The 27,692-nt window shown below is 39.0% G+C and overlaps 1 protein-coding gene across 1 annotated transcript in view; it reads left to right on the top strand.

The window, feature by feature from the left end:
• Window positions 1–27,692, top strand: part of CORIN (corin, serine peptidase) — a 128,946-nt gene that overhangs the window by 45,980 nt on the left and 55,274 nt on the right. Inside the window, exon 5 of the mRNA XM_040063914.1 lies at window positions 20,315–20,496. Coding sequence (XP_039919848.1) covers window positions 20,315–20,496 — 182 coding nt within the window. The remainder of the gene's footprint in view (window positions 1–20,314; window positions 20,497–27,692) is intronic.

Genomic DNA, 27,692 nt, shown 5'->3' with positions numbered 1-27,692 from the left:
TCACTCCAGGCAATATATGCCTGCCACTTCCAGTGCATCACAATGACACCTGGAATGGGTAATTAAGCTCACTAAAGTGACAGAAAATTAACCCAGAATAAAGGTATAGAGATGATTACATGGATAGGATTAGTGGGGAGGAAGGGCTGCACAGGTAACAGTGGAGTGAGACTGACCTTTAGACTGGTGAGTAGTTTAAAACAAATGCACCTGTGTACATATTTTTGTTAGCCTACCAAAAGCTATTTTCAATTAACCCTGTTTAACTGTGTGCATTATTAGTTACAGCACCTCTGCTCAGTATTAAAATTGTTCTGCTTATGGAATCTGATGACAAACAGCCTTACACTACCTGTTTTCTCTAAAAATTATTGAACAAAATAGGAAAAGTGGGTTTAGGCAATGCATTGGTGTACTTAAATGTTCAACAACAGAACAGGCCTTTTCTCTGTTGCTTCACTTATTCTGCCTTGTTTGGAATTTGACTTTCACAAACTTGTTGAGAGTGAGTTGTGCGTATCAAAAGTGCAAAGCTCTTGAAACAATCAAATAAGTAAAATGATGAAAGGATAAAATTTTTAAAATTTCTTTTCCGTTTCTTTTCTGAAGACGTGTTTTTGCTCTGGTTTTCAGTGACAACCAAAATACTTTGAGATTCAAGAGTCAGGGGTTTTCTTTATGGTCCCCCCTTCCCTTCCCTTCCCTTCCCTTCCCTTCCCTTCCCTTCCCTTCCCTTCCCTTCCCTTCCCTTCCCTTCCCTTCCCTTCCCTTCCCTTCCCTTCCCTTCCCTTCCCTTCCCTTCCCTTCCCTTCCCTTCCCTTCCCTTCCCTTCCCTTCCCTTCCCTTCCCTTCCCTTCCCTTCCCTTCCCTTCCCTTCCCTTCCCTTCCCTTCCCTTCCCTTCCCTTCCCTTCCCTTCCCTTCCCTTCCCTTCCCTTCCCTTCCCCTCCCTTCCCTTCCCTTCCCTTCCCTTCCCTTCCCTTCCCTTCCCTTCCCTTCCCTTCCCTCTTTTTTTTTTTTTGGTTTTGTTTTGTTTTGTTTTCCCCATAGCAGCAACCTTCTCCCATTAATTCATAATGTCAAATCTGAACTGGATTTTGATATCCTGTTTTATATCTTGGAGGTGACAGTGGTTCATTTATTAGTATTTTAAAATCTTATTTTGTGGTGGGAAATATTCTTGCCCCTGCGGACTGGTGGGAAAAAAGTCCAATGTTAGACTGCAAGTGATGTAAGATTATCTTAGAATCTGACTTCAGTTTTAATAATCATGTCTCCAGAGTGTGCCATGGATGTCATTGAAAATGCAGTGACTGCAGTCAGAGTGGCAACCAGAGGAAGAACAATAAAAGTGGATTGACAGTGTGCTGGTTGGTTAAGTCCAGTTTGGTAAACCTCAGTTGTCCTAATTTAACTATTTAACTTCCAGTTTCTTCTTTAAAACAAGAATACTTTTTTTTTCTTTTTTTTTTTCTTTTTTTTTTCCCCTTGTAGGCAACTAAATGATTTTTGTGATTACTGTCCTTTTTGGAGCATCCAATTATTGCTGGCAAACACATATATTTCACAGCCAAGAATAATTTATTTTAAGGAGTATCAGATCTGCAAAAAGTGGTTATTAACATCTTCCCTTCTCAACCCAGCCCCTTCCCTGCCTTCCCTCCACGACTCCTGTCAGTGAGATCTAGAGAAAAGATCATAGTAGGGGGAAGTTCCTTTGTATGTGCTGAGTGCAGATACCAAAAATGAAAGTGACAAGCTTGTGTTAGGTCTCTTGAATAGAGGAATCTGGTTAGCAGAAAGGTACTGAAGCAGAAGAGTCACTGTGGAAAGCCTCTGGTGGTAATGGATGCAAATATGTCCATATGCTGTAGTGCTTTTTTGGGGGGGGCTATGGTTTGCTAGGACATACAGTATGACAAAACATCCACAAATGCTGTCAACAGTCGTTACTGACATCCCCGTTATTTCCTCCCATCAGTTACAGCTGGTTCATTCTAACGTCAGTGGTTCTATATCTGATCATAGCTTTTCATTTGTTGTTCTCTCTTTGTTTTGTGAAGCAATTGTTCCTAATGTATGTAACGCTTAATTTGACAAATGTTGTTTACACAGTGCAGAGGAAATGACACTCCTGTGATGCCTAGATGTCTATTCTTAGGTATTGTTGAGAGTCTGTTGGCAGCTCACAGCCAAGGGAGCAATAATTATAACAGTGCATTACAAGAAGGAACAAGAGGGAGTTACAAGCACTAATCTTTGTCATCCAGTGAGCTGTCATTACATAGCTTTTCTCTGATATTTAAACTTACGTCTGTTTCCCATTTATCTTTCATGTATTTATAAACATTGTTTTCATTAACACTTGAAGGAGATTAAGTTTCTAGGCAGAGAGCATATTCGGTGTTTGTGTAGTTAGGTACAGGGATTTCTGAACACTACCACAATACTGTTGCTCTTCAGGAATGTTCTTCTATGTCTTACTGCAGTGAAACCATGTGTGATGGTAAAAATACATTCTTTTTAAAAGCTGTATTTAATTTCAGCAACTGGATATAAGATCATCTAGTTCTGCTCTTTTAAGATAATATATTACAGTATCTATATACTACTTTCTGGCAGAGAAAAAGTTTGAAAGTACAACTAAAATCTGTGTGGAAAGGGAAAATGGGAAGTTGAAGTGCAGTAAGGCTTTTTTTGCGTGCTTACCCATAGTTTTTGTAATAAGGGACTGCTTACATAAAGGTGTTATGCAACTTCCTCCTTCTCGAGTGGATGGATGAGATCTTTGCAATATGACTTAAAAATCAGCCTTAAAAAAACCCTGTCCAGCAACACTGCTGAGAAAGCATGAAAAGTAATACCAGTGGTGGAAGAACACCTTAAACTAGATGTGCTGAGCTAAATGACTTCTAAAACATTCCCAGTAGCAACTTTGTCCTTTTGGGTAGTAATAGTTTGTTTCCTCTGATCACCACACTCAACACTGGTACTTTATTTGTTGTAAGAGAGATCTGTCTTCATAGCTGCTGGTTATGATTAATGATTTAATCTAGTGAATTCTCCCTCAGCACTGGAAGACACTAAGAATGGGTCAAAGGTCAGTTACTAAAATGGAGTGGATCTTTATTTATAGCATCTCACCTGCATTGGATTCCACTATTTAAGAAGACAATGAAAGTTAAACTGCAATGTTTTCAAATTTCTAAAGAAAAGAAAAAAAAGAAGAAAAAAAAAGGATGTATTTCAAAGCCAAAATTAATGTAAAATTTGAAGATTCAAAATCATTACAGAAGTTCATAGTGGATCAGCCTGTTACTGCATAATGCATACAGACTCATTGATTGATGCTTTCTAATATTTTTTGCACTCTATGAAATAATTAAATTTCATCAAAAGACTTTGAAAAATAGGCAGGCTATATAGGATCCTGAAGGCCTATGTACATGGCTTATTTTGACTTTTTATGCTGGGAATAAATTTGAAGCTTATGGATTCTCATACCCATGTGCTATCATGCTGCCCTTAAAACAGAAATAATAGCTTGAGTATTTGCATTAATCCTCTTTATAGAAGTATATTAAATTAATTAATTTCCAGAAAGTTGAGGAAATGCCTTCCCTTGAGAGATCCTCAGTGTTATAACAGCTAAATTTATTAAAATAATAAGATGTTATAAACCCCTTACTTTTTAGAGTAAATTGAGGCTTTTGAAGTATTTAGGAGGAAAAGCTGACTGATCACATTGATCTTGTTTACATAGCTAATGAGAATTTTTGTTTGAAGGCTTTGAACAGGAAGATATCAGCATACATTTGAGTTAATATCTGTTACACAAAGTCCATAATAGGTTTAATTGTGTAAGAATGTTGTATGGCTATGTGTGAGTTTGTATAAGCAATCCTCCACTGGCATGCTTCAATTTTGTTTTAATCCACTTAATTATATCAACAAAAGCAGGTAAATATGCTAAGAGAAAATAGCAGCTGCTAGGACCTCTGAGTGAACGATCCTGTAGGTAGTCTATGACTCAGCTTTTATGCTAAATTTTTATAATGCACCTGAGTGGAGATGTCAAATTATAGTTGCACAAGGAACTTTGCCATTCTGCAGCTTTTAAGAAATGTTTCAGTTTTACACGTTTAAGAAGTTAGTTTCAGAGTAATTTTTGAAGCAAAGTTATTGAGAAACCCACCTGGAAGGACATTCAGAATCCTCTCAATAAACCTATCAGAGATGCTTTCATTGAAATTGGTGTTGTTTCCTGAGTTTGCATTCCTGTCTTTCACATCTTGCGGGAGTTGTTCTATCCTCTTAATACACTTCCTTTTTGATAGTGCCTCTTTAGCCTAAGGAGTTTAACATGACTCACAAAGGCTATTCCAGATGTAGTTTTGGAAATAGTTGCTTGTCAAAAAGATACAGAAGATTAGAATCTTCACTTCAAAATAAAGTAGAGGTGATGTTCAGTGGGTGAAGTGATTTATTCATAAAATGTTTGAAATCACACGTCTTTTGTTTTAAATGTTGCCATGACTTGGCTTGCAACCCCTCAGAATCCAGCAGACTAATTGTGTACGAAAACCCACGCTGTTGTGAAATCTGTCTTCGGATATGACTGAGTCATAATTCAGTCTTCAGTTTTTAAATCTGGGTATGGTCCATTTAAGTGAAGTCGTGACTTGAACCACACAACCTTGGAGATCCAGCTAATGAAAAACATGTATAGTCAAATCATGTCAAAAGAGAACACAAAAATTAGAGAGTGTGATAATGTTGCAAATGTTTGCCCACATAAATAGTGTTCTCTGTCTGCCAGTTTGGTTTTTTTCTAAGGGAATTGATATAAGTGTTACTGTTTAGCAGAAAAACTGAGGAATACACAGGGTCTGTGTTACTTGAAAAAGTCTGAAACAGCAAAAGAAATGAGTAATTTTTTCTTTCATTTTGTCCTTTCTACCAGTTATTAATCTTCCAATAGCTGCAATTTAACCATTAGTTATAATAATGATTTTATGGTGTAATTTTTTGATAAGCAAAATGCTGAGCATATAGTTCCTAATGGCAGATAGTCAACTTGTTGTGAGAAACAGTTTGTGAGGCTTTCCTATGCAATGTAAGTACTCAGTGTCAGCTCCAGTCTACCATAAAATTGATAGCACACTAATTCAAGGTGAAGTAGAACTAATTTAGAGCAACAAGAAAGTGAAATGGCCGAGAGGTGTAATACATTGGGTAGGGTTTCAAACTAGCAAAATTGTCTGTTAAAGGTATCTGTAAAATAGCACTAGACAGTTCCTGTGTATTTTTGAGTGTTTATGTGCAGTAACAGATGTCATATACAAAGTCCTGATTGAAAACATGTTTCAGTGAATGTAGTGAACAGACATGAATTTTTATATATAAGGAGACAGTGAATAATACCAGGATGACTTGAAATGGAAAATTGAATCAGTAATAAATAGATACAATGGCTCAAAGAAAATCTACAATATGAAGATTCAAAAAGTGATGAAATATTAGCAAAGAAAAAGGATCAAGAAGAAAGTAAATCCTCAAGCCCCAATTCCTGCTCTAAGGAAAGATAATTTTTCAAAACCAAAAATTTTATTTCTGCTGTCCTATGAGTATAACATATTCTTCATGAGACACGAGTGAGACCTTTAGTTAAGAAACAGCTGGTTTAGATCTGACTTCAAAGAAGGAAATACTCACATTTCTCTGAAGTATTGAAGTGGACCATCTTGCCAAGGCATATATGAAGAAACTTGAAGAAAGAGTAGTCGCAAAATAGCATTTCTCGAGATACACCTTTTTTCTCAGCGCAACGTGTATTGTTCATAAATAATTTCATAATTAATGAGTTATAGTAATAATCTTGTCTGTTATTCATACAGCAGAAGACAGTGTGCTAATGAGAAGATTATAATTTGCATTGTCCCTCAGAACTCACACCATGAAGTCAACATGTGATATTCATCACTTTAGGAGCCACTACTACTTTATCCTGAGACAGTATAAAGGTGACAACTACAAACTACAAACTACAACTCTTGCAAGGAATGTGAGGGAGAACATTGGTAATTATGTGGCATGGGCTGAAATGCCTGTATTTAAAGTTGACAAACATATCTTAGAGGACCCTTTCTCGAGATAAGTATAGTTTTTGAGTGGAAAAAAAAAATCACCCTTTAACTTTTTTTTTTTCCAATTTTTTATTTTTATTTTTTTTTTTTTTATTTTTTTCTCCTTTTTAATGCCTAAATAATGCCCTGGGCAAAAAAACAGAAGGAAAAAAATGGGTTGCTTATGAAAAAGCACTCTGTAATCCCTAAGAGTACTCAAGTATTTGAGCACTGAAACTTAAAATTTATTTGGGATGTTGCTCTTATAAGTACTAAGCTCTTCCTCACAGCTGTTAGAAGAGGGAGATAAGGGAATTAGAAGATAAAATGTCTTTACCTTAGGGAACTTCTGTTTATAAAGTTTATGTACCTGTGGATATGCCTATGGAACTTAATCCCCAATTTCTAGCTTACGCATCTGAAAAATCATGGAGTCTCTGAAAGCATCTCTGTAACTGTCAGGCCTCAGCTGCTGTGGGTGGACCTAAAGGGTCCCAATAGCTTGAGGTGGTACTGGATCTAGGTACAGGCCCTTACAGGAACAGGGTCTGAAGTTAACTCTGTGATGCCAGTTCTTTTACAAAGGTGGACTGTCAGGAAGGAGGATCCAGGGACAAAATATAGGGGAAAAGGACAGAGAAATAGGATCCTGGAAAGAATGTGTTTTCCACAGAGAACTGAACGTGAACTGAAGGAAATTGTCCCTTCCATTCCCACAATATGTTTAAAATTACTGGTATGTATAATTTGTAAAAAAGTCAGTGTAAAGAAAGAGGAGATTGCCTAAGAAATTAATTTAAAAAAAAAAAGTTAGAAAAGTGATATTGAAATATAGGCAATGGTATCCTACATTGGCCAGAATGATGTGTGTGGTCCAGTGCATGTGAAGCCAGCATTTGCTATGCAGGCAGCGTCAAAACTTCATGCAGTGTTGCACCCTCCTCACTGATCTAATTTCAAAGTGTGTGTTGGGGGGAATTATGGATCCACCAGAGCTAAAAGGTTATCTGATAAAGAAACATTTTTGAGAACAGTCTGGGCATGGAAATGTCGGCTTGAAACAATGTGGCTGTCCTTCCACACCTGGCGGGCGCTGGCCCCTGGCTGGCTCAGATCTGCACAGCGGCCAAAGCGTTTTGGTCGGGGTTGCAAGCCGGCAACCTCTTCCTGTGGGACTGGGTTCCTCACCGGCGGCTGGCCTTGATTGCGTCGTGACTGCGGCGGCAGACAAAAGGTCGACTCTGCTAGGCAGGTTTAATGATGGTTTATTAAGGTCCAAGCAGAGGGAGCTCTGCCACTCTTCCCACTGCCCGGAGAGAGCCCCTTTGAATTTCCCTCCCTGAACTTATAAACGGGGGGGTATTCAGGGGAGCTAACAACAGGTGAGCAAATCAGGGAATTCGGGGGGATAACAGGGGGTGTCCACTTCTAAACATCAGACCACTCACAAGGGGGGAAAAGGGGATTTCCCAGGCACCAGCCTATCACTCAATGCCTCTCCTGGGAAATTCCCGAGTCCCGGGAGGGGTCCCGAAGTGACAGACAGGATGCCCCAGAGCCGGGGGGGAGAGGGGATTGACAAGGATAGGTGGGGGGGTGGGTTGATTGACATAAAACAACTTGCTATACAGAAAACTCATAGGGGAGGAATCGTTACAGAACTGGGGGCACAGTGGAATGAACCATAACTTAAAACTTCCTATAAAACTTACAAAATTACTTAAGAACTTGATAAAACAATTCTTGCACCGCCACAAAACAATATTTTTACAATGCTGCACAGAGAAGTTAAGGGAAGGAGGCAGAAGGGAAAATCAAGAGGGTTGGTTATTTTATTAATGAATATGTTATCCATTGATTGCCTTCAGCCCTGTTGTTGCAATGATTCGCTGTGTTTATTATCTATTATAAGCTGTGGTTTGTGGTTCCTAAGTTTGTATGTTAACTAGAAATGGTAAGTAATTCTCCTGCACATGCAATATATTATTAATAATAATTTATTTCTTATAAATAAATACTGATCATTTATGTAGCTGAAATAATTGTTTACAACTACTCTTAAAATTAGCATTGCTTTTTGTTAATGTTTGCTTGCTAATTTAATCTTTTAGAAAAAACATGCTTTTTCAAAAAATAAAATTTATTTAAATTAATAAATTGAAATAGTTGTAGTATAGGAACCTTCAGTAAAACCCTACATTTTCATAAACACTGGGAGTATTAACACTGATTGTTTCTTGTTAGACTGGTGAATCTGGGCTCACAACCAGAAACACACAGATGAAGTAACATTTTATCTTAGTTTAGTAGATAGAACTCTTCTACTAGATATGAGTACACTCTCTTCTGCACCAATTAGTAAACAAAATTGTTTTGGATTGAAGTGTGTTTAATGAATTCTTAGAAGAATTCATATGCTTTTCAGCTCATGTTTAACTTCTTTTACTTCCCATCTTATTAACAGATAGCTTATAAACCATCTGCACCCAAAACCTGTTGAGGATTCAGTTAGTGAAGCATACTTAACTCTCACAAGTTTGTCTTCTCTGTCAGAAATTATTGTTGCCCTGCTGGAGACCCCCATGGTAAACACCAGACACACAGGCTGAGCAGGGCAGTCAAACTATGATTGCAAGATTATGCAGCGGGGAAGGAAAGAAACTTCTGGAACTCTTTCGGCTCAGATCAGGATGAGCATTAAAGATGAATGAAACTCCTCAGAGCCACTCTCAGTTGGGTTTTGCATGTCTCTAAGGATGGAGGTTTCACAACCCTTCTGGAGAACATGTTCCAGGCTACTGTTTCATGATAGATAACATTATATAAAATGCTAGTGCTGAAAGAATCAGTATTATCCTATTCTACTGCTTGTTATTCCCCATCTCACCCATCTCTTTTCCATGTCCTGTCAAGAGTGTTTTTTTCACCTTCATGACAGATTGGATTTGGAAACTGATCTGAATTAAATTGGGAATGACTGTTGTTAACCATTGTGTAACAGCACGAAGTGCTGTGCTGGCCCTAAGAAGTAGCGAAGAGAGGTGGGGACAGGTTTTGGAGCAGACTGATGGGGGGTAGGGCAGCTACTTTAAATTGGTGGCATCTGCTCCTGCCATATTTGTTTGCGAAACAATTCTAATGTGAACTTGAAGTAGCATGATAATCACGATACAATGATTTTCTACTTGACAGAGAAGATCCCTGAATGTCAGTGAGTGAGAAGTGTGTCTGTGATTCTTTAGGATTCCTGATAAGATGCAGCTCAGAAAGTTTTAATTTGGGTTGATTCTTGAGGTCTTCCTTTTGGCAATGCCCTGAAGTGCACAGGGAAACATGAGTTCTGGAAAACTGCATGAAATTAAGGGTACCTCTCACAGTCATCCATGGAAATGGAAGGCAGTTCTTTAGGTACAGTGTTGTTTTGTGTGTCTTTATTATCCTGAAGACACAAATGCACAAATGCTACACATCTGTGCAGTGTATTATTTGCTTCCAGTTAGCCCAGAATTCCTGTAGCAATGCTGTGATTGAAATACTGCTGTGTGATTCAGAGGACTTCTGTTGCACTGTGCTAGCTTCTCTTTCCCAAGTGTGAATTTTGCTTGTTAAAATTAAAAGACCTTCAAAAATAGATGGTGGTCCTTGCGCCATGGGACAACTCACAATAATTGCTCAGTGTCAAAAAAGTAGTCAAAAAGAAAAGCAGGAGGATTAGATCCTCCTGGGGACATGAATATGAGAGCAACTGTGATAGTAATTACCATCCTTGGAACTCAGGGGAGTCAATTGCTGCTAGCATTTTCCTGCCTCAGCTGAGCTCCTCAATTGCCCTAAAACAACTAAACAAGTTAGGATGCTGGCTCAGCAAAGAAGTAAATGCCACCTCTACTATGATCAGTGACTTGCTAACAGATGAGGAAGCAATCAGACATGCTACTTTACAAAACAGAGCTGCCATTGACTACCTTCTTCTAGCACATGGACATGGTTGTGAGGATTTTGAAGGTTTGTGCTGCATGAATTTATCCGATCACTCTGTTTCCATTCACAAACAATTGCAAGAATTGAGAGATTTAGCTGGCCAAATTACAATAGATGACCCATCTTGGCTAGACAATTTGTTTGATAATATGAGCTTTGCACCTTGGCTAAAGGAACTTTGTAAGATAGGTTTGATTGTTTTAATAGTAGTAATTGTAGTTTTAGTAGCGGTTCCCTGCATACTTCAGTGTGTGCAAAAAGTAATGAGTAAGACAGTGTCTAGCGTTTTAGTTGTTAATAAGAACGGGGGAGATGTTGGGAAGGATGAAGCCAGAAAGCCCTATAAATATGATTGCTTAGATTCTGAGAATGTGAAACCTGTAACTGAGATAGAATTGAAAGTAAGTTTTGATGTTTGAGATGTCCTAGCTGCTGGATGCCTGCGAAAACAACCCCCAATGTATGATTTATCCCACACTTGTAACACCCCCCCTGAAGTATCAAGTATCTGTAACCCCATTGGCACAACCCTGTTACAGCCCACCTCGAGACCCCTTATCAGGGGGCTGCGAGAGTGGGCCTCCCTTCTGTTTCTTCTGTTTCCTCTGTTCCTTCTGTTTCTTCTCTCCTCTTGTCTCTTTGTTTACCTCTTGCATCTTGCTCTTGGAATTTCCTTATCTCTCACTACCCCCACCTTCCAAGGCCATGCTACAGCTGCGCCTGGTGGCTCTGAGCAAGGCCTCCCATCTTATACAATAAACCCCTTCTTCTAAAACCTAACTTCAGAGATCTCTCGTCTACATTCATCTACACCGTCCTGGAGTCCTCAGCAGCAAGAGGCATATTTCTACAATCTTGTAACCTGGATTTTCAGGCATTTTAGAAGTGTGTTTTGTTTTTTAAAAGAAATTTCTATAGAGTAAACTAAATAAACAGTGTATTCATCATTTGCATAATAACTACTAGGCAAGAATTTTCAGAAATTTGACTTCATTTAGGAGTCATTCTGGCAGATAGTACAAGATTGTAAAAATAGCTTGTAATTGTAGCAATAGTCTTAATAATGCTTCTTTAAACTGATTCATGGCTGAACTAAAGCTAATGAATTAATTTAGTGCCTCTCTCCCATTTTCATTGTTGTCTTCGAATCAAGTGATGGGATCAATAAGAGAAATCTGGAAGGGCTGATTGCTTTTAGTTAGGAGAGATCATCTCAGCTGATTATGGTCATTGTACAAAATGCACTGAAAATTTTTGATAGATTTTTTGCTTTTCAATGCTACATTGCAAAACTTATGCTTCTGCTTTTCATTGTATACTTTAGGAGTTTCTGATTGTTATAGTATTATATGCTTAACTTGTGATGTGTTGTGCTGTCATAGAAAGTGACTGAGGGGATTTCTGAATTTGTTTCTTGCTGATTCATTGAATCGTACAATATCCTGGGTTGGAAGATACCCACAAGGATCATCAAAGTCCAACTCGTGGCCCTGCACAGGGCCATCCCCAAGAGGCACACCATGTGCCTGAGAGAATTGTCCTAGTGCTTCTTGAACTCTGTCAGTCTGCTGCTATGACCATTTTCCTGAGGAGCCTGTTCCAGTACACAAACACCCTCTGGGGCAAGAACCTTTTCTTGATATACAACCTAAACCTCCCCTGACTCAGCTTCATGCTGTTTCTTTGAGTACTGTCCTCACTGGTCACAAGCTTGAAGAGCTCAATATCTGCCCCTCCACTTCTCCTCATGAGGAAGTTGCAGACTGTGATGAGATCTCCTCTCCTCAGTCTCTTCATCTTCATGCTGAACAGACCAAGTGTCCTCAGTCTCTTCTCATATGGGTTCCCCTCTAGGGCCTTCATCATTCTTATTGCCCTCCTTTGGATGCTCTCTAATAGTGCAGAGCTGAGGGGGCAATCCCCTCCCTGATGCCCCCCTGGACAGGGTTGTCCCTCCTGGCTGCCAGAGCACACTGCTGACTCAGACGTGACTCCTTGTTTTGGTCAAAATAGTTTTATCTGGGTTTTGTCTACAAAATAAATTATTACATTGACTAAAAATTCTAACTTGCATTGTAGAGACTGCATGTGTCCATCCTTAAGGATATCATCACAGTGTGGCCACATTGTCTGAAGAGCATTTCTAAGCCTGAAAGAGATGTTAAATAGCAGCAGTTGATGTAGAAGATGTAAAATTCAACAGCAGCTGCTGCTTCCTTTACTCATTTTTGGATGAATAAGAAGAGTCTTTTTAATCTGATGGTGTATTTGGATTTGTTCCCAGTTCCACTTTCACTGGAATCAGGAACTTATATTTCCCCCCTCTGTCTGAAGCCTTTAGAGTTCTGTGTGAGCTCTTTGTGAAGTATGGTACTCTTGGATATCAGATGTGTTCTAAGACTTTTGCAAGTGTAAGTCTTTAGCTGTCAATTTCCTCTTGCCATAAGATATGGCAACTGTTAAGGAGTAGTTAATTTGAAATGTCATTCTTAGAGGAAAAAAAATCTGTATGAAGCCACAGAAAAGATTCTAGTCCAGCTTTTTCGTCTAATTTGGTTTTGCCGCTTTTCTGTTCTCATAGCCTTTAAACAAATTGTTCTTCCATGCTGCAGGCAATCCATTCAGTATCTCCACCTTTTTCATTCTCATTGTATAACCCAGGCTTTTTTCAGTCTCTTGGAAAGGGACTCTTGTGGCTCATCCATAGTTGCCTAGCTTCATGACATCAAATTGCATATTCATGAGTGTATGCGTTAGAACTGGCCTACTGTATTATATGTAAATCTTTAAATCCTGGGTCCCTGTAGGATAGATGGGTGGACACTTTGTTGTAATGCATTAATTGGGTTTATATTTCATCAGATTTGTAATGTTTTTTCTTGTATCACGTGATCTGTCCTTGCCCAGCAGTGCCCATCCCCCACACTGAAATGTAACCCAGCCCTGTTCCCCTCCCACTTCTCCTTTATTGGGTAGTGGCTTGGCCCTGCCTCTGGGCCCTGCCCCCTGGGGAAACAGCCCCCATAGGGGAGCAGCGAGCTCTCTCTGGCACCGGCGAGCCATCGGGAAGGGCTGCAGCCAAGCAGGGCAGGACTCGAGAATAAAAGATGTAATATCCCACCTGGCGAAAGAAAGCAGACCCTTACTTTTGCCATCGGCAGTCATCTAATGTCGTGGAGAAATACAACAACACATGCAGTTCAGCCAATTAATGCCAGGCCTTAATCTTGTCTAAACAGCTGCACCCAATATTCAGGCTCCCACCCCAGGGAAATTGAGCTGCTATGCCCTTTGCCAGGTTCACCTCTGAGGTCTTTTTTCTCCTTTAAGATGTTCGATGCTTCTCAGACTGTGGGTCCTGTCCTTTTACAGGTAATTTTGTTTCTTTGTACTTAAACACAGGAACCTGCTTTGAGAAAACACAGTATGCATTTAAGCTAAAAACTAGGAGGGCGATAATGTAGCTAGCTCTGCTTTGAGTGTTACAAAGTGTTATGTGGAATTGAGGTGCCATAAATGTATCTATATGGATTCAGTACAATTTTGTCAACTGAAATGACCACAAAAATCTAAAATAATCCTGCTTTCTTTTCAGATTTTTTTATGTAAAGAAGAACATTTCAGATTTGAACTCCTATCTAAAGACAAAATAGAAAACTCAAACTTTCAAATGAACTTGCAAATTAGACATGAAAACCAAACAATAAAAGATAAAAATACATAATTTTCTTGATTGTGTGAAACATTGGCAGCCAATTTGTTTATAAATCCATGAACCAAGAAGCAATATTGAGAGGTTTATGAGTTTGTCTCATAAAACTCTGTCAGTATCTGTGCTGCTCTCTATATTGGAGTGCTGTGAGAGGGTACCGAGAGATTTCACAAGAATGGTCACTCTAGAAAACTGTAATCCTGGGTGTGTGTGTTTGCTCTGCTGTAGAAACTTATTTTTCTGACATTTATATTCTCTGGAAGTAGTTATTGTTAGAATATAATGAAAAGTATTAAAGACAATTAGAACTCACAAAGGCTGGTATGTGAGCTAATCAGTTCAACTTGTTTGATTTCAGGGCAGTAGAAATAAAGAGTAACCTTGGTTTTCTTCTTCCCATAATTTCACCACGTTTCAGTTTGTCCTTGCACTCATCTTCCCTGCCCCAGCAATCTCTCACAACTGTATTACCAGTTCATTTATTTTGCCTCAGGCCTGAGATCTATCACCATTCTTAGTGTGTGTGCCGGTGTATGAATGATGCAGCAAAATACCCTACAGTTGTTTTTAACTTGTCTTAGTACTTGAATACAGCTTATTATGTGGCCACAGAAAAAATTACCCAGGAACAACTGAAGAGATGAAGTTGGGAAAAGAACAGTAATGACAACCAGCAGTAGCTGGAAATGTTCACCAGTCTGCCTGCAGTCAGATTGTCTATTGAACCACAAATGTGACCTTTAGCAGATGCAGCCATCAGTTGCGTCTTCTCAGTGATCTTCATGCTGTATTTTCAGCTCTTGGTTGTAAGCCTTTTGCAAATCATTTACCTTCTATTGTTTTAACCTGTAAAATTGCAATAACGAATTTCTCACAGGGAATGTCTATAGTAGTGCTTTTACCAGTGGAGATACTATTGTGAAGACACAGAGAAATACCACAGATAATAATGAGCACTAGACAGCTTATTTTATTTACCAGGTTGCAACTGAAGCTCCTGCAGGATTGTTAATTGTTTATTTTATTTAATCTAATGCTTTTGTCTAGCAATTTCTACTTCTCCCTCTCCTGACACCTTATTTTTCCTTTGCCTGTATCCTTTTGGAGGAACCAATCAATTGCCAGATGAGAAAAAAGTGCTTTTACTTTTGGTCACATTACTCTTCAGCTGAATCAGTTGTTTGACCTCTTATTATACAGCCTTAAAACAGCTCTTACAAACAGCAAAACTAAAAGTAGCACAGAACCAGATCCAGCTGCATACAGAAAAGACATACCCTCAGTGTCTGCTGAGGTTGGGAGTCAGACCCTTTAGCTAACTTGAGCTAACCTTAGAAAATGTGGTAAATTCTGCAGCAAAAGGAAAACAGTCACCATGAGGATCTTCCCTCTCCTTACTGCTTCATGTAGTATATTTCTTTGATAACTTCTAGTACTCAAAACAACCACTTAAGAAACAGTCTACCAAGGAGCCCTGTGCATGGCCATGTGATTGCAAAGAAGAGAAGTGAGTATTAGAGAAGAGTAAATTCTGAAAAATGTAGTCTAAAAATGTAAAATATCTCTGAGTTATAAGGAGGAGTCCCTGTAGGATTATAATCAGGCAATTTGAGTTCCAATTTAAGTGAACGCTAGGTGATCATCATGACAAGGAAGTCAGATCATCTGCTTTCAGGTAGTGTTTAACCTCTTTGGAAACTTAAAATCACTTAACAGATTATATGCTATATTGAACATGCCCACTTCAATGAATATTTAATATAAAACTTCTGATAAATAGCTTCTTCAAAGGTGTCTTATGCAAATTTAAAACTCTTATATGTTCTCTCTACCCTTAATTTGCTCTCTCTACCCTTAATTTGCTTTTTAATAAATGATAAATAAGATTTCTATTTCCTTTAGTGCCCTACAGTTCTTAATGTTGGTATTTCTGTGCAGCTGAATTTACTGAAGTGTGGATTTTGAGTGTGGGAAAACCAACCACAGAGATAAAAATATGTCCTATTTTCTTTCTTTCATCAAACTCCAGTTTCAGGAGTTTTTCTATTAATATCCTGAAGAGCAGAATCACACGCTAATATGTTATAACCTGCTTCTGTGCCTGCCACTGGTGCAAAATCAGTTATGGTAAGATTGCCATAGACGAGCCAGTTTATTTTTAAAATGATTGATCTCTGAGGAACTGTAAATAAGACTAATCAAGATAAAGACTTTTAATAATATTTTCATCCTTCAGCAGATTAAGCAATAAGTCCATACTAAACTTGATCATTATCCAGAAACATTTAATTTATGGAGCACACATGACCCAGCATTGAAACTGGGCCAAATATTGCAGTAATTGCTGGATAATTCCATGTTTTCTGATTTGTCAGAGCTTCTTTAGAGACAAAAAATTCTGCTTAGTTATTAGATCACCATGGAGTTGTCTTTTAGAAGACTGATAATTTCCAAATTATTACTGTTCTGTGAATGCCTGTGGTAGGTTGACCCTAGCTGGTCACCAGGTGCCCTCCGAAGCTGCTCTGTTACTCCCTTCCTCAGCTGGACAGGGGAGAGAAAACAGAACAAGTCTCATGGACCGAGATATTGTAGTGGTGTGAGAGTTGTTTTATTAAGTTATTAAGTTATTTTTGTAAGATTTATAAGTTATTTTTGTAATGGCTCAGTCCACTGTACCCCCCTTGTGTTCTGTAATAGTTTCCCCCTTATGAGTTGGTTGTTTAACCAGACGTTTTATGCCAATCATTCCTCCCCTGCACCTGTCCCTGTCAATCCCACCCCCCCCCCCCTCTCCTCGTGGTCGCCCTGTCTGTCACTTTGAGACCCTTCCCTGGATTCTGGAAAGATCCAGGAGAGGTGTCGAGTGATAGACTGGTGCCCGGGGAATCCCCTCCTACCCTCCTGTGATTTGTTAATGGTTCAAAGGTTGACACCCCTGTTACCACCCCCGTGTTCCCTGGTTGGCTGACCCGTTGTCACCACCCCTGGGTCCTCCCCCGTTTATAAGTGGCCGCCAGGCTTTGATCTGTGCTCTCTCTGGGCAGCAGTGGTCTGAGGCGGAGCTCCTTGCCGGACTCCCCTTAATAAACTACCTTCTACCCGGCCTAAAGAGAGTCGACCCTTTTTCCGTCGCCACAGTCGCAAACTCCATCAGGTCCACTCGCCTTTGTGGGGAACCAAGAGCCCACCAGGAGGAGGTTACTCGCCCTGCCTGTAACCCCGACCGACCCACATTGTCGCAGTGCAGAACTGAGCTAGCCTGCACGCCCGCCAGGCATGAGAGGACACTGCAACGGAGATATGGACAAGGAGAGATCACTCACCAACTACTGTCAGAGGCAAAACAGACTCAACATGGGGAAAGTAATTTAATTCACTGCCGATCAAATCAGAGCAGGGTAATGAGAAAAGAAACCCCAAATCTTATAACAACTTCCTCACATCCTTCTCTTCCTGTGTTTAACTTTGGTCATGAATTACCTGCCTCCTGTCCCCTCAGAGGTGCAGGGGGATGGCAAGTCAGGGGGATGGCAAGTGGGCTGTGGTCAGTTCATCACACATTGTCACTGTCACTCCTTCCTTCTCAGGAGAAGGATTCCTCACACTATTCCTCTGTTCCAGCATGGGGTCCCTCCTATGGGACATAGTCCTCCATGAACTCTTCCAGCATGATTCCTTCCCATGGGCTACTGCTCTTCATGAACTCCTTTAGTGTCAGTCCCTGCCACAGTGCGCAGTCCTTCAGGGACAGGCTGCTCCAGTGTGGGCTCACCACAGGGTCACAAGTTCTGCCAGCAAACCTTCTCCAGAGTGTGGTCCCAAAGGGTCACAGCTTCCTTTGTGCATCTGCCTGTCTCAGAGTGGGGTCTTCCAGGGACTGCAGCTGAGTATCTTCACCATCATGTACTTCCATGGGCTGCAGGGGCACAGCTGTCTCGTCATGGGCTGCCCCACGGGCTGCAGGGGAATCTCTGCTCCAGTGCCTGGAGCAACTCCTGCCCCTCCTGCTGCTCTGACCTTGATATCTACAGAGACGCTTCTCTCTCACATTCTCACTCCTTTCTCCTGGCTGCAGTTGCCTATGCACAGGATTTTTCCCCTGCCTCCTTAAATATTGCAGCAGTAAATATTGCAGTGGTAAATACTGCAGGTGTGTCTGTCTCCATCTGACTGGAGTTGGCTCTGTCAGACACAGGAGAAGCTTCTGGCAGCTTCTCACAGAAGCCACCTCTATCCCTCCCACTACAAGAACCTTGCCATGCAAATCTGATACAATATCCAAACATTTGCCTTGTAGTGTAATATTCAACTCCTTAATTTAAGTAAATGAGGTGAACTTCTTGTATTTGTGGGGTTTTCTTCATATAGATGTAAAGAATTCGATGTGCAGATAGGTATTCTGAAAAAAAAATGCTGACTTTTTAGATGCTTTTTAACAATTATGCATAACTGCATAGATATATTTTAATGTAACTTTTTAATATAATTTTAAAATTTTTGATTAAAATGAATGTTCACTATGTTGAAAGCTTTGGAAACAAGGAACCATATAGATAGTTACCTTTTAAGGAGTTGACATACATATACTACTCTTGCCTGATTGCTAAATGTCAGGCTATTGCTGAAGTGTGGTGCTTTGAAAGTCAATGATTTAAGTATGGGTCAGAAAAAATAGAGATCATATCAAATACTTCAGACTTGTATGAAACTTCATCTGAGAGTCCTCAAGAACTCTTTATGTTTTGTTTGTTTATTTGGGATTTTTTCAAATAGCATTCCCATTTGTAGAAACCACGTGTACAGATTGGTTAACTGTGATAAACTCAAGTAGATCTCTGTCACTTGTTAAAATCTCAGGCTTGTTAAAATCAAGTAATGTCTCTACTAACCCTTTTTTTGAGAACAAAAAGTAAACTTCACAGAATGTACTGTCTTCAGATTACTACTTGTGATGATATCGTATGCTCCATTGCATCAGTAAATGAGGTAGAATCACTGCTTACAATACTTCTCACTGTAACACAATTTTATGGCATATTTTGTGGTTTTGTAAAAAATGAACAGAAAGGTAAATTAAGCCTAACAGATTGAATAAAATAAAGGGTTATCACTCACCAACAGGTCAAAACAACACTCCATTTTAGCTTTGTGACAACTTATTAATCACAGATATTTTGAAACTCAAGTACCTTTTGTAGAAAGTAGCAGCATTTCTTTCAGCATTTTCTGTATTAGGGAGCCTCTGTCAAACCAGAAGTGTTATTACTATATTAGTTAAGAAGGAAAAGCTGAAAAATGTCCGGAGACAGTCACTTGCCTCGTCAAATCCCCTTTATTTAAGGAGTTCCTCAGGCTCCACACATGAGGCAGTGATGGCTGCTCAAGAGCTCTTGTGCCCTTTCTTTCTCTCCATATCGAATAGGTTCGGTAAAAAAGAGTGTTTCAGAACATCTTTATCTGAAGAGCTTTTACAAGTCAGATGAACTTAGTTTGGCAGTACAATGTGCAGAACTAAAAAGTGGCAACTTTTCTGTTGTCAGATAAAACCATTCTTGGTTTTGTACACAAAAATTTGTGATCTTTGGTGCAAAAATTTTCTGTCTTTCAGCAGATCACAATAAAAAAAATCTGGTGGTGGAAAGTGCTATTTTACACGATATATGCTTTACAGCCAACAAGTAATCTCCTATCCAGGAAGTTGTAAGAGACAATTTTAGAGATAAATTCCTTGACTTGCTTCTGAGATAAGTTCAATACTGCAGCATGTGAAGTGCATTGTGTAAAAGTCCTTAGCATTACCTGGAGAATGTATCTCTCAAGACACCTTTTTTTAAAAAGTGGTTCCAACCAGAGTACGTAATGAACTCAGTAACAACATTGGCGGCACACTGGTGTTTTTAGATACTAAGCAGAGAAAGGCAACCATACTCACTTCAGAATACCCATGCAAGTGAGTAGTTTGCTTTACACCAGTATCTTCATTAACAGTGTAGTCAGGCAGCTCTGGCAGCTTTTTTATTCCTTTCTTGTGGTTGCTACCATGTCACACAGTTTCTAAAAGTACCGTATTATTCTCTGTTACTGTAAAATCAAACATCAGGCAGGTAAATTTTTGGGTACTGTAGACTTCTTCAGTTCAGGCCACTTACTTGTTGCTGAATATGGAATTCTAGCCATGGTTTTGAGATGGGTAGGTACAACTGAGAGTCAGACATAAATAGAAAGATATATGTGGTGTACCAGGAAAAAGATGGTTCAGTGGCATTATGAGTAGTTATGAATAAAGCAAAATTTAATTTCCTAAAGCCTAAGAGGTTCTGCAGTAATTTAGACATAAACTGCAAAAAAATAGGGTTGAAAATGTAATCACTCTAAGGGTAGAGCACAAAATTTGTCAAAAGCACTTATTATTACTTTTTGCTCTTTCTAAAAAGTTTTCACAACCTACTAAAGTAGTAATAATTTTTAATTTTGCTCTCTATCTCTTTTCTTTAGTCGAGGCCTCTTGCCCTGCAGGACATTCTGTGAGGCAGCAAAAGAAGGCTGTGAACCAGTCCTGGGTATGGTAAATGCTTCTTGGCCAGACTTCTTGAAGTGCTCTCAATTCCAAAACAAAACTGAGAATGACACCACTACAAGGGTATGCTTCTCACCACACCAAGAAAAAGGAAAGCAGTGTATGTTTCTATTCTTAACTGTTACACTGTATTTATGAGTTTTCTTTTAATAATGTATTTTCTTCCTCTGTAGGAAAAGCTCTGGGTTGAAAATATTATTTCTTGTTCTATGTTCCATCTTATTACTGTGATAAAGCCTGGTTGTCAGTTGATTATAGTTTGCAGTGCTTTAATTGTTTAGGCTAATTTTTTTCAGACTTGTTTCGATTCGAGGCTTTTTTATTTTACAGCAAAAATTCTAAGCTGTTTCAAGGAAAGAAGGTTGGAGGAAAGTAATATGACCTGTTGACATTTTGTTTGCTAGCTGTATTAAATACAGGTTTGTTATTGGAGTAAGAACCTGATAACACAGGCCGATTTTCAAGTGTATCTCTTTTTTCCTTGCTGTAAAAATGAGCCCCAAACTGATCAAGAGATAAACTTCTTAAAAAGGTCTTTTTATACACCTACACATAAAGTCATAGGATAGGTTTTTATCTCAAAAAATATACTGAAGGTCATCCAGTCCAACTGTTAACTCAGCACTGCCAAATCTACCCCTAAGCCCTGTCCCTGAGTGTTGTGTCTATGCATCTTTTAGATACCTTCAGGGATGATGACTACAACACTTACCTGGGAAGCCAGTTCCAGTGATGTAACAGCCTTCCCAGGAAGAAATTTTTCCCAATATCCAGTCGAAACCTCTCTTGGTGTTCCTTGAGGCTGTTTCCTCCTGTCATATTGCTTGTTACTTGGGGGAAGATATTTACTGCCTCCTTTATACAACCTCCTTTCAGGCAGTTGTGAAGAGTGACCAGGTCTTCCCTGAGACTTTTTTTTCTGCAGGCTAAATAACCCCAGATGCCTCACCAGTCCTCATAAGGCTTGTGCTCTATAGATCCTTCCCCAGCTCTCTTGCCCTTCTCTAGACGTGCTCCAGCCCCTCAATGTCCCTCTTGTACTGAGAGACCGAAACTGAACACAGGATTCTGGCTGTGGAATCACTTCACCAGTGGCACATACAGCAGGGGACAATCACTGCCTGCTCCTGGTGGCCACACTTGCTGACAGAGGCCAGGATGCCATTGGCCTTCTTGGCCACCTGGGCACACGCTGGCTAATGTTCAGCCAGCTGTTGACCGGCATTCCAGGTAATTTTCCACTGGGCAACTTTCCATCCAGTCCCTAAAAACAAGGCATTTCCATCTCCTCAGAGGTGCTGCTGTGTTCTCTAGATCCAAACCTAGAGGTGAGATTACACCTGAGAGCAGTAAGCCTGACTTTTTTCTCACTGACCCCATTGCTGGAGTTCCCTTGCTGGCATCCGAGGCTTTGCTGTTGATAGGCATTCTGTGAGACGAAGAGACTGGGGTTTTACAGCCTATCTGTGGGTTCTAATATTGTTAATGACTTCTGTGTGACAATAAACAAGATGAAATGGTATGATGAAAACTGTTTTTCAATTTTTTAATTAAAAACCCCCAATAATTTATTCTTTAAAACTACTTTAAAAGATCAGGGGGGTCTTGCATTTTTTCTTTGAATGTTAGTTAATGGAACAATTAAAAGAGATGATGTATCCTGGGCTACGTCCTTGCAGTTTCTGAGTATACATAATGATATACCCTAAAATTATTAGACCAAGTCTTTTACCAGTTGGGTTCTCTCCAGCTCTAAAGACGTATGTTTGAAGTCATGAAGTAAAGGGGGCTGTTGACCATACCTACCTTCATCTGTAGGAATTTTTGTACTGGCTGAGGTAGGGAAAGATCCAAAGGATTGTGTCTTGTTAAAGTTGACTCTACAGATTTTTATTGTAGAGTCCTGTGGTATTTTGTGCAGGTTGCTGTAGTGAAAGCCACTGGGACTAGTGTCTCAACTGGGTTGATAAAAAATATATGTATGTTGAAAAAAATAGGTCTAATGGATCTCTCCAAATGGGAAGAGTAAGTAAGTAATTATAAAAGGCTTATTTTTTTCTCTGTGCCTCAAATTCCCTATGTAAAATGGGACTAAAAGTGTCCTTTTAGCTCACAGGGTTGTTGTAACCATATGTTTGTTGATGCCTTTGGTTTCATAGGGATAAACATTAGAGAAATGGAGTGCCATAATTTTGTCTTCATGGCAGGTTCAAATAACAATTAAGGTGCTGTAGTATAAATAAATACGTAAATGTGGTAAAAGCTTACACACTAAAGAGTAATTAGCCATGAACAATGGGTGACTATCATATTAACTGAGCATGATCGTAGAATGAGGTATAATTTTGAAAAAGCAACAGAATGTTAAAGACCTAGATTTCATGCCTGTGTGATACATAAAATGAATAGAAGGTATAATATAAATATGCCTGTTAAATTTTGACAAATTATAGCTGGTCAGAGTGTTCAAAAGCCTCACCAAATCTAGATAGCTGAACTTAGATTAAGCCAGAAGAGATTTGTCACTTATGAAACTTTCAAGTTTCAGAATATCCTGTGGCTAAAATAATATATTTAGTATTGCTAGAGAAGTATCTTTTAAGAATGGTGCCTGGTTAATGATTATTCCATAATCTGTATGGCAGGATTGCTATTCATCTGGTAGTGAGCTGCAGAAATTACAGGTAAGTATGCAGTGGAAGCTTGCTTTTTCTCACCAGGGGAAGAAATGTAGAATCAATTGTGAGATTTTCTGTACCTGCCTGGCAGACTGTTTTTTACTTATTGTCAGTTCTGACATCCTGTTGTATAAAACAAAAGAGGTTTTTAAAATAAATTTTTCATTGTGCATGATGCTGGGATATGAATGGTTTTCATGTAGAATGAGAGACGATAATTGAACTGTCTTCCAGGACCTGCAGGGAGCCTTACAAGGAAGAGGGAGATAGGCTATTTACAAAAATGTGTAGTGACAGGACAAGGGGAATGGCTTCAAACTGAAAGAGAGTCCATTTAGATTAGATATCAGGAAGAAATGCTTTACTGTGAGAGTGGTGAGGCACGGGAACAGGTTGCCCAGAGATGCTGTGGAAACCCCACCCTGGGAAGTGTTCAGCACTGGATGGGGCTCTGAGCAACCTGGTCTAGTAGAAGATGTCCTTGCCATGCCAAGAGGGTTGGAATAAGATGAACTTTAAGGTCCCTTCCAACCCAAGCCCTTCTACAAGTCTATGATTCTATGACTATGGAGAATATTTTGACTTTTTATTTAAAAGCATGGTCCTAAGGTGGTTCCTCTGTGACTGAAAAAGTAAGAGTTTGGGTTCACTAGGGTGCTTCTCCTACAGAAATAAATGGTGCTGTTCTTGAATATTTATTTCTGCAGTTTGTATATTTGAAAGAATTTACTTCTCTGACCACAGCAGAACCAAGGAGCTGAGGCTATTTCTCTGTTCTAATCCATTTTCATCTAATGATCAGCACAAGCTGTTTTTCACACTCTTATCAGAATTCTGTTCCTGAAAATTTCAAGAGCATGCCCTTGGCTTATAACTGTTTATTTCTCAACTCTGTGGTTTCTTTTGGGGTTTGGTGCCTCCATATTACATGCAGTGCGCCCTTCCCTGCCCACATATGCCTTGCATATAATTTGTTTTGGGTGATGTAATTCTCTTTTGCATTGCCAGTTATATCCTATGTTTATCAAAATTAAGGTCTGACTGCTATACCTGTTTGTTCCACAGATTCTTGTACAGTGTCGCCCAGTCACCCAATCCCAAACAAAACTTTCTCTTGATTTCTCATATTTATTTTTGTCTGATTGTGGCTAAAAACTCCATATCCCGCACATTTTCTGAATTGAAGATCATCAGTCCTCCAAAAAAATCCTTGAATGTCATGTTTTCAAGCCCTGTTAGAGAAAATATGCTTGAATCATGTTCTAGTTAGAATCCAGAGCATTTATCCTGGGGACAATTAACAGTTTTCCTAAAAAATGTTTATTGGTTAGAATAGAGATTTTCTAGAGGATACATGCAGGTTCATGTGTCATAGCTAATATTTATCTCTTTCTCTAAAAGTTAGCTCCACAAGCATTGGGAATTGAGAGTACAATACCACTGTGGGGAATCTATTATGACATGCATCCCTGATGTGGACACAGATGTACTGATGGTAATGAAAAATCCAAGCCATGCCATTATAGTAAAAACATCTGAATTTAAATGACTGAATCATTCAGTTATTCTCTGAGTCACAGAGAAAAGATGCACTTCTGAAAGCTGATGTCCTTCAGATTGGTATCTATTTACACAAGTGGCAAGTGAATACTCACTAGATGAGAAAATCAGCTCCCCTAATAATAGTTGTAAGAATTTATGTTTTGAGCTTCAAGATAGGTGGTTAAACAGGTTTCACAGGTCTAATGAGCTGTAAGCATGTAAGGGTGTGAGCAGGAGGCATTACCTGTTATTCACTCCACATGTAGCCAATAATGCATTCTGGGGGGCGGGGAAGAAATCACAGAAACTTTCCTGCAGGCTGTTATTCATATCCCTACTCAGAAAAATTTCAGCTCTGCTTTTCTCTCTCTCAACTGACACTGTTCATTATATTATTTATTTACTTTGACCAGGCAACATAACTGTTGCTGTTAAACCCATGGTGGAAAAAACCCAGTAGCTTGAATGAAAAGTAAAGCAACACAATAATCTGACTTAGATCAACATGGAGCTCTCAAAAGAGCCCTGAAGTTATTTTTCTATTAATTTGAATTGTAAAATGCTTTAAAAAGCAGCAGTGAATATGATGCTTCTACTGTTTATACAACAAAGCCATGTAAATTACAGTATAGAATTATGAGATATTGTTCACTTCTGTGTTTTTGCTGAAGAGGCATTATGAATGAATGTCTGTTTCTGTTAAAAAAGTGGTGCACAAGTGGCCTGCATTTCATTGCCATGAGATTTTGGGTTGGGAGGGATCTTAAACATCATCTTATTCCAACCCCTCTGCCATAGTCAGCCACACCTTCCACTAGACCAGGTTGCTCAGAGCCCCATCAAACCTGGCTGTGAACATTTCCAGGGATGGGGCATCCACAACTTCTCTGGGCAAACTGTTCCAGTGCTTCACCCTCAAGTAAAGAATTTCTTCCTAATATCTAATCTAAATTTACTGTCTTTCAGTTTGAAGCCATTCCTCTTGTTCTGTCACTGCATGCTCTTATAAAAAGTTCCTCTCCATCTTGTAGGCTCCTTTCAGTTATTGGAAGGCTGCAATTAGGTCACCCCTTGCTTCATTCAATAGAGACAATTGTCTTTGAGGAATAACTTTGAGTAGAGAGTTCAAATACCTGATTGCAACCGGTATTTATTTTTCTATAGGCAACATAATTATATCCAGTCCATTATATCCAGTCTATGTCTACTATCCAGTAGATAATTTTTCTGAGAAAAAGCTTTTAAAATCAGGAAGACATTATCTTTCTTTTGTGCCCTTGCATTTGCTTAATGAAGTGCAAAGGAGAGATGGTTTATGTATGTATAACATTGATGCTAAACAGCTGCAAAAACAGCAATAGTGGGATAATTTTTTGAGGGAAACAAAATGTTTTTCACAATTTCCCTAGTGTTTCATATGAATAAACACGTGCAGTCAATTAAACTATTTCCCCCACCAAGTCACTCCAATTCTATTGATCCTGCATTATATTTTGTTGTGTTCTCTGGTTTTTATACTCTGCCTGTATTCCTGTTTCTTTTCCAACTTGAGTTTCTTATGTGGCCTAAAAAGGCCACATCACTTGAGTGAAAGAAAAAGGTCTTCTGTCTTTTTTCTCCCACAGGATTTTGCATCCTAAGGAAATAGAGAAATGAACAATTACCTGGGGGTAAGGAGTTGCTAGCTTTTCTAATTCCATGATTGTGATCGTAGTATCAAAACTTTCTAGAATTGACAGCAACAAGATGCATACACTGTACTGCAGGGTGCATACATGGTATAGGGAGCAGGTGATGAAAATCTGAAAGTGAGAGAATACAGAGATTCCTCTGTGTTCCATTGTGCTATTATGACACTATTGGCTAAGAGAAAAAAATCTATCTGTCTTATAATTCTGACTCCAAAAGCTGACAAAATCAAATGCCCAGAAAAAGAGAACAGGCCAATACTATGTGGCAGTACTTTCGCAAATACTCCTGCATTTTCCATCTCTTTAAGATTCAAGGATTTTTCTGTAATTTGTGACCTGCCATAGATTTTTTTTCTATCAATGTGTCCCTTTGTTACATGGGTCTGTGTATGTTCTAGCATTCATAGTATCGTCTTCTAGAATATTTCAGTTTGTCAATGTATTGCATGAAGAGCACTGCCTTTTGGTTGTTTTAATACTTCATCTTCCATAGCATTAGATAGTAAATGTGGTCTCCTCTTCACGTGGGGAAAAAAAATAAAAAATTGGCAGGGCTTTCCATGGTCATTTTCACAGTTATAGAATGCTTTTTCTGTTGCTATACCATGAAACGCAACCAGATGTCAGCCTTGAGGGTGGTAAAATAATGTTTATTTCAGTCTATGCTCTCTGCAGCTTTCCAGGGACTTTTCCACACAATCTTCTTGGATGACATTCCAGTAATATAGCTGGAAAGTACAATAAGTGGTCTTTCCTCCACAAAGACACTTTTGATAGTACACCAGACACAGGTAAAATGAAACACTTTGCTGCCACTGGTGTTTAGTCCAGGATTTTGGAAACTGTTCTAGATTTTAAACCTTTCTGGGTAAGGACTAAAGCAAGCAAGTTTCTCTATTAGCAAGGATTGCTTCCATTTTATTTAGGTTAATTTTACATAACATTTTTAATTCTTCAGGAATTTGGGTGTATTTATATTTGCATGATTTTATTAATAATGGTTTAAATTATATACAGAGGTATCAGGAATTAACATTTCCCAGCATATTTCTTTAGAATAGCATCTTTGCCATTTGTAATAATTTCGAGTAGCATGGTCTATATTTTTCCTATTTCAGACATCTATTTCAGGCATTATTTCTTCTGCTGCTGCTGCTTTGTTTCAAACAGTTCCAGTGTTTCTGAGTATGCAGCCTGTCTTCAATAAAGTCTTATAAACGGTTGCATACCTAAATCCATTAGGTTCCAAATCAAATTCCAAAATTTAACATTCAACAAAAGTGTTTGTTTTACAGCATTAGATAAGGCTTTTATAATTTCCATTAAAATCTGACCTTCGGAGGTATGATGGAATGGCCAGCCTATTGAAAACTTCTTGCCATGCT

The sequence above is a fragment of the Hirundo rustica genome, chromosome 5, assembly GCF_015227805.2.
Source record: "Hirundo rustica isolate bHirRus1 chromosome 5, bHirRus1.pri.v3, whole genome shotgun sequence".
Taxonomy (NCBI): Eukaryota; Metazoa; Chordata; class Aves; order Passeriformes; family Hirundinidae; genus Hirundo; species Hirundo rustica.
The sequence above is the reverse complement of the archived record's forward strand: the minus strand, read 5'-3'. Positions and strand labels throughout refer to the sequence as shown.